This window comes from Capsella rubella, unplaced genomic scaffold (assembly GCF_000375325.1).
Source record: "Capsella rubella cultivar Monte Gargano unplaced genomic scaffold, Caprub1_0 scaffold_3, whole genome shotgun sequence".
NCBI lineage: Eukaryota > Viridiplantae > Streptophyta > Magnoliopsida > Brassicales > Brassicaceae > Capsella > Capsella rubella.
In genome coordinates, this window is record NW_006238921.1 from 12,182,081 (window position 1) to 12,190,441 (window position 8,361).

At 32.2% G+C, this 8,361-nt stretch overlaps 1 protein-coding gene and 1 pseudogene across 1 annotated transcript; both read left to right on the forward strand.

Moving 5' to 3' along the window:
* The first annotated feature begins 2,870 nt into the window (after positions 1-2,870).
* LOC111831605 lies at positions 2,871-3,221 on the forward strand (annotated as a pseudogene).
* A 3,418-nt stretch (positions 3,222-6,639) lies between these two features.
* On the forward strand, positions 6,640-7,349 carry LOC17892342 (non-specific lipid-transfer protein 7). The gene is made up of 2 exons (XM_006298707.2): positions 6,640-7,039; positions 7,244-7,349. The coding sequence occupies exons 1-2, from the start codon at positions 6,699-6,701 to the stop codon at positions 7,251-7,253; spliced, it is 351 nt and encodes a 116-aa protein (XP_006298769.1). The 5' UTR covers positions 6,640-6,698; the 3' UTR covers positions 7,254-7,349.
* The last annotated feature ends 1,012 nt before the right edge of the window (positions 7,350-8,361 follow it).

Sequence of the window (8,361 nt, forward strand, 5' to 3'; positions counted from 1 at the left end):
CTATAGCCACTTGCATATTCGTGGTTGCGCCTTAATAATTGTTGCTATAGCATCGTAATTTAAATAATTCGTGACTTTTAAAACTAAATCGCCTTATAGCCACGAATATTCGCGGCTGTGCAACTAGCTATAGGTATTTTTTTTACTAGTTAATATAGAAGTAATTACCTTTTGCATTGTAATTTAATTAGCACAACTAACGTAAAACAAAACATATTCCTTTGAATAGTAGTTTGGAAAGGAAGCAAACATATTATTCCGTAAATTGAAAATTTATAACATTGAACTTTACTTCTTTTACTTGCTCAAGATAAGTGGCCAAACTTATGTTTTGTTTAATGCAAAAAAAAAAGTTGCAGCTTTGAATTAGTCAATATTTTGATGATATGGTCATCTCTTATTATTTTGTATTATTGGATCATTGATCAATTAAATCATCTGGATTAGTCAACAAAGAAAGCAACAACTAAAATCAAAGAAAACGATTTTATTAAGACAAAAATCAATTTATAATATCTAGCTTTGTCTCGTTTTTATGCTACGGACGACCTTGGAAAAAAACATTAAAAATAGATAAATTAAGATTTCAGATAGGCTCTCTAAAAATCATGTATGACCTGTTCTATAGGGAAAGAATAAGAGTTTTTGGATCAGTACCAACAAAGTATAATCATCTTTTAGTCGTAGGTTTTGTCCACTATGAATAAATGTGGTGGAGACTTACTCTATGCGTCTAAATGTGAATAAGACTTAGTAGAATGACATGGGTTTATCTTTTATTTTGTATATTATAATAAAGATATGAGCATGAAACCATGATATCATCACAATTTCCAGTTTCTTGGTTTTTCACTATAGATGTTCAAGAAAGTAAATACTAATCCTTAAAAGAGAGATGAAACACTCTTGGAACTAAAACAGTGTCATTCCATGTTTTTTCTTTTATTTTATAGACATTTTTGTGGCTCTTACTAGACCCTTGTATAATCCTGATCGAAGGGATGCAATTATCTAGTTCAAGAACAAGTCTGAGACTTTGGAGGCATATATCTTTTCTGACAATTGTTATTGGAGCGGTATTAGATGTGATGCCAAGTTCATGACCGAGCTAGATCTTAGATTAGGATGCCTCTGTGGCCAGGTCAATTCCAATAGAAGTCTTTTTAGTCTCCAACTATAACGATTTCTAACAACTCTTGACTTCTCTGATAACGAATTTACTGGTCAACTCCCATTTTCATTTGAAAATCTTTCTAATCTTATTACCACTATTGACATTTCTAGAAAATATTTTAGTGGTAGGGTTCCTTACTCTGATTGGAGACCTTTCTCATCTCACCTTTCTTGACTTCTCACATAATAGTTTTGTTAGTGAAGTCCCTACCTTCACTTAAACATATCTTTCACATCTCACCTTTTTCAACCTCTCTTATAACAATTTCGGTGATATGATTCTTTCTTCAATTGGAAATATTTCTTATCTCACCAAATATTGCCTCTCTCGCAACAGTTTTTTTGGTGAACTCCCATATTCATTTGGAAGTCTTTTGCTTCTCAGTGATTTGATCCGATTTGGTTGGTAAAATCTCATCTTCACTTGGAAATCTTGTTGAAGAAATAATTTTGTTGATCCTATTTGGTTGATCCTATTGACCTCCATTAAAATAATTTTGTTGAAGAAATACCATTTTCACTTGGAAATATTTTTTTATTTCACCTCTTTAATTTGTCTTCTCAGTAATAATTTTACTTCCATAATTCACTATTTGAACAAGTAGTCCAATAAACTTAATGGTAGCTTTCCCATTGCACTAATTAATATGAGAATACTTTCAACGTTAGACCATCATTATTGAGGGTCTCTTAAGTTTAAAATTCGTTAAGAGAAACTCTTATAATGATGGTCTTATCTCTCTTTAGCAATTTGTTCACCGGAACGCTTCCTTCTAACATGAGTTTACTCTCCAACTTGAAGTTGTTAATTTGATGTAATGAAAAACGATTTCACGGCAACTCTCCCGCCTTCCCGGCCTCTTTATGATTCCTTCTTTGGAAACTACTGCCTCCGTTCTTATTTAGATGATTTTGTATAGGATTGTGTACAAATATTAAGTAATCATTTTTTTGTATTTAAATTAAAATCATTCAATATAGCTATTTTAACATAATTTAACCCAAAAACTAATTAATTTTGCATAAATTTGTGAAAATAAATATCTATTTTAGAAAAAATATAACCTAAACAATTATCAAAAAGATAGGAGAGAATATTAATTACTTTATAAATTAACCAACTCAAAAGGTAGGCTTGACTTTGGGAATATATTCTCATCATCGAATTTAATAGTGTAAGAATAAGTTGTGTTTTTAAGTTCTGCACTTCTGCTCCATAATCTCGTTCTTTTTTCTAATTTCTTTTCATTTCAAAATTACAACCCAACAACAATCTGTCATTTTTTATTATTATTATAATATTTGATCTAATTGTGACAAAAATTCATTAGTATTCGAATTTATTTAATGTTGTAAACTAACCACCAATAGATGTTGCCAACAAAAAGATAAATAATAACTAAAATTATACAAATATAGTATAGGATCTAGGCCAACTTTTTTTATAAAACAAAAAAAAAAACATAAAAAAAAAATTAAATTTAGTCGATAAAAAGATTTATATGTGTAAGAAACTTTTTTTTACTCAAATATATATGGAAGGAAGATCCATTAATGTTAACCGTAAACTTTTTTTGCACAATCTTTAAAACCCTAAATGTTCTATAAACCCACAATCTTTCACAATTTTCTACCTACGATTTAGAAAATCACATAACATATTTTTTCAATTGACTAATACAACAAGCATACACAAAATGGACATCACAAAGACTTCCATGACTTTTTTGTTCTTCATTATATTAGCAGCTTCTAATCTTCTATGTCCAATTACAACATCTTGGCTACAAGCAAGTTTCTATATTGTTAATTTCTAATCAGGTTTTAGATATCATTTATAACATGCATATAGATACTCATGTGGTAACTTTGTGGAAATATATGCAGATATCAAACCTACAGGGAGAATTCGTGATCAATGCACGAAAACTTGTTCAACAACGTATGGGAATGGTAAATGTAAGGCAGACTGTAAGAAGGTTGGATTCAAATCTGGACGATGTGTTACTTCTTCTCTTTTCGGAAACAAATGTTGTTGCAACAAATGATATATAGACACCAATTTTGTCTTTGCATTGATATGTTTTTTTGCCTTTTTCATAATTTAAATGAATTTTTAGTACTATTTTCGTTTTTAGTATAAGGCGCATAACAACAATAATATTTTGATAATCATATTTTAACTTGAGACAATGGAAGTTACGATGATTAGTTTTATACAGTTTCCAATTGAGATCAATATTTTCTTCATGCGGTAGAGTTGTCGTCCAACTTGAAAAATGGGTTCATTCATTCTCATGATATCTAGTTACAAGTGTGTGCTGTTTAAAACTGAAAAGACCTAACCCCCATTTCTTTTTTTTGTATATTTTATTAATTAAAAATCTTCTACTTACTAATTAACTTAACGAAATTAAACTAACAATAAACCATCATGTACAACGAAAATATACTAAACCAATTCTTAATCATAATATTAATTAACCAATATTCAATAACCACAATTTACACCATCAATCTATCATGTCTCTAAACCATGTTCCAACAACAATTCAACATAATCATAAACATAACAACTGAAACCCTAGATCATCCTCCTCTTCATTGCCATGATTCCACGTCACACTTTACCTGCACCACAAACACAATGAGATGCGTGGGTATTATCATAAATACTCAACGAAGTCCTCTCATCTATTAGGCTATACACACAAGCATATTAAACCAAATCAATAAGCATCAGATTAACCAAATCAAACAAACCAGCCATAAAAAACACGAATTACTCGCAGTCTAGAAATTGCTGCCCAGAAAAACTGTCCAAAATTGGTGTCGACCGATACCCACACATGTGGCGATCAACACTACCTCCGCAAAAGCCCTGAAATCGCTTCTCAACTCTTCAAAGAGCAAATTCAGCACCTCCAACGCTCCAGCCATGAACCCTAACACTCAATCATGCAAATTCAGCAACCAAAACACACAAATAAGTCACACACAACAATTTCCAGCCATCCAAATCAATCCTACACATTATAAGGGTTTAACATGCTCAGATGAATCATGGTCACGCACTCACCCTTGATATGGATTGAAAGGATGGGCAAAACAGAGAAGAAGAACACTCCAACAACCTCTCTTCAAACCCAAAGCCACGAATCCCACTGATCTCTTGCTAGAACACCCAAGAACAGCCTCCGGAAGCCTCCAGAATTCCCTCGCAAACCTCACCTTAGCACCTTAGGATCCACCTTCCCTCACAACACTCTCTTCTCTATTTTAGAAAGAGACAAAACACCAAAAAGAGAAGAAGAAAGACGGCTGCTCGAGTTTTAATCGACCTAGGATTGCTCTCAAACCAAAATTAAGTCAACCCAACACTGATGTCGGTCGACACAACCAAAATTTCAGACACGGGTGTTACAAAAACGACCATAAAAAACATCAGTATTGAGCTTCGGCTTTTAAACTAGATACCCTTAGTAAAATTATCATAACAAAAAAGCATAAGAGAGAGGTTGTGAGATCCTAGTTTGCGGAGAGATTTAAACAAATTAATTTGGCCACATATGTCACCAAAATGCACTTATATTTTCATTCAAAGGGCATGAGAAATATCAACAGCCAAGCGTGTTTATGCTGGAGTAGTCAAAGGATGGGTGGCCTTCCATGAAGTGGTTGTCGGAACTATGCGAGTGAGACCAAAACATAGGAAAATATTACATGGTGATTTATAGGGCTCGTAAACAAGTCTTTAAGCCTCCCATACGTTGCAAACCTGATGTCGGATATGAATGAGCTCACAGGCCTAGTGAGAGGACGTGAGACCCATTAAGAGAGGTGGGCCCATGGGCTGAGAGTGAACATGGACCCACTGAGAGAAGTGACGGTGGGGGCATTATAAGTGGTATGAGAGCCAAACCTAGAAGAGTGTGGAGTAGTGGGCTCACATCGTCAGGGAGTGATGGTCTTGGTGCGCAATGAGGGCGGTGCAGTCTGTTAGTGGAGGAGAAATGTGAGACCCTAGTTTACGTAGAGGCTTAAATGAATTGATTAGGCCACCTATGCCACAAAACTGCACTTATATTTTTGGTGAGGGGTCCTTAGAGAACTCTACAGTTAAGCATGCTTATGCTAGAGTAGTTAAAAGACGGGTGACCTTCTGGGAAGTGGTCGTCGGAACTGTGTTAGTGTGTTAGTGAGGCAAAACACAGAGAAAGAACATGTGGTGATTTGTAGGCTGGGTAAACAATACTTTAAGCCTCCCGGATGTAACAAACCGACAATCGGATATGGTGAGAGGACGTAAGGCATATTAAGAAAGGTGGGACCATGTGCTTATGCGCCCACTTAGAGAGATGACGGTCGGGCGTTACAGAGTTACATAGGTTTTCTTTAAGAAATCATGGTTTCTTGCTTAAAAACACATTTACATGTGTCATATATATATTGGTTTAACTTTTTCCACAAGTTTTAATTCATTAAAAGAAATAGATTTTACCAAACAAACTATTATACATTTTATTGCTAGGATACTTTCATGTGTATCTTATTTAATATTAGTGCTCTAAGAGTAGATATGGTGTCTTGTAAACTATTTTAAAACTGTTGATAATTTTATTTATAATACAATGGGTGTTGTAAACAAAATGAAGTATGAAGATGCAAATATTATGTTGAATAATATCAACACGGTGAAAATTGAAGGAGATAGGATAAGATAATAACTTTGAAAATTTTCAAATATTATAAACATTTAAACTTTATAGAATGTTTAAACTCTATAAAAATTTTAAAATATTATGAATATTTTAATTACATATAGAGTTTAAGATATTATAAATCTCAAACTCTATTAAAAGTTTAAGTGTCATTAATATTTTAATTCTATATAAAAAATTATTATTGACATTTCCATAAGTTTTAAAATGGGTTCAATTTGTTGGTCATAAGTTATTGTACGAAAGAGCAATTATCACAACTTTTAATAACATTTATACACGGATTGTATGACTGGACGGATTTGAATGACGGCACGAGTTTGAATTATGCTTAATATCAAATATACAGATTAATATAGATTAACATATTATTAATCAAAATGAGTTAAAAAATTATACATACTAACTTTTAAAAACACCAGTATAAGATATGTCGCATTAAACTGATTTAGTTAAATTTGATATTATGGAATCTTAATAAATTTTTTAAAAATCCTAGCATAATTGAAAGATTAAAAAAAATATTTGGTCCGTGGTTTATCACAAATTAAAATCTAGTATTCGATATTTTTGCCGAAGACTAATAGAGAGATTAGAATAGACTTTTGGCGCAATGAAGAAGAAAAGACTTTTTGCGCAATGAAGAAGACTATGCAGAAAGACTAGTCAAGCTGAGTGGGTTTATTATCTTTGTTACGTATATAAAGAGATGACCACAATTTCGATTAGTCTGATCAGTCTCATTCTTATTACTTTTCTTTTCTCTTATTTTTCAAAAATAAAGTTTACTTTTCTTGTCGTCTAATGAAGTTGGCATGCTTGGTCTTCACCGGCATGATTGTGGCCAGTCCACTCATAGCCAACGCGGCTCTTCATTGTACAGCCGTTGACAGAAACTTGAAACCGTGCACTAGGTACTTAACCCAAGGTAATCCAATAACCTCAGAGTGCTGCAAGGGCGTTCGAAACCTTAACTCCATGGCCCTAACGACCCTAGACCGTCGACAAGCTTGTCTTTGCATTCAATCTGCCGGTAAAGCTGTTGGCCCTGGTCTCAACGCTGGCCGTGCTGCTGGAATTCCTAAGACATGCGGAGTCAAAATTCATTACAATATCCAAATTCGGACCAGCACCAACTGCAACACGTACGTTAATTATCTCTCTCCCTCTCATATATATATAGTTTAAAATGAAGTATATTGTTAACAGAATACTATCGTCTTTGGCTCGTCTCCTTCCGCGATACGCACCTGGTAGTATCCCGCCCGGCCGGACCTCACAAAACATATTGTGACTGATAAAATTCAAAACTTGTATCAATGGTGTTTTCTTATTGTATGTGGCTGCAGCGTGACCTGAGCGGCGGCTACTAGCTAGCGGATATTTCTATGGACATAAATTGGAGAGTAAATCAGAGATTAGTATTTTTTTTGTTTTGTTTATGCATTATTTATATGTCAGTGAAATAAAATTGCTTTCTTGTTAAATTTGATGGGTGAAAATATATAGAGACTATAGAGTATGAGTTGGATGGGTGAAATTGCTTTGTTGTTAAATTTTAGTGGTAAAATAAATTTGCTTTGTTTTATTTTTCAACAAATTTGCTTTGTTGTAATAACATATATCTTCTACAGAGATTTAATTTGGTTTAAGGGTGATCAAAGTTTTGCTCTCGATCGTCTTCCTCCTAAAGATAAAATGGATTTTTTTTTTTTTTTTTTTTTTTTTTTTTTTTTTTTTTTTTTGTCAGTCTTCCTCTTAAAGACTACGATCTGCAATCACTCAATGATTGTACGAGACGAATTAATTCCTAAATTTATTTGTAGTGTTAACATTTGTATTTTTGCATAGTAAGATTAAAATATCAAATTTTTGAATATTAATAGCTTAAAGTATTTTTTTTTCTTTAATTGGTAGGACATGTTTATTTAATTTATTTATAATTACGTAAAAAAAAAAAGAATTGAAGGAGACTTATTAAAAATAGTTTAATAAGTCTTTGTACCAAGTCAATGATCTGAGACTTTAATATATGTCATTTTTTAAAAGAAGAAAATTAGTTCAAATATGTACCAATTAAGTAACTATGGTAGAATTAGTTTTTAAAGATTAGTCATTATAATATGATTGTGAATGTACCAAGTAAATTGATCTGAGGCCTTCATACATATATTTTTGTTGTTTAGAAGAAAGAAAATTCAAATATGATTAAAACGTTTTTTGAACTAATAGTATTTCTGGTTCAAATAAGAACAAGATAATCAACTGGTCAAATCTTTGAAAATAGTAGAGAAATATTATATTGATTTTTAAATTAAAAAAAATTAAAATTTGTTCATTGCTCCAAAATCAATTCATCAATTGAATAAAATGGATTGGGTTTATCAATGAATCCAAAAAAATAAATGAATTGGGTGAAGCCATAAATCTTTCAAATCAAATATATTTCATTCAATAAAATATATTT

Coding starts and splice junctions, on each gene's coding strand:
- LOC17892342 (XM_006298707.2), top strand. CDS start 6,699: ATGAAGTTGGCATGCTTGGTCTTCACCGGCATGATTGTGGCCAGTCCA.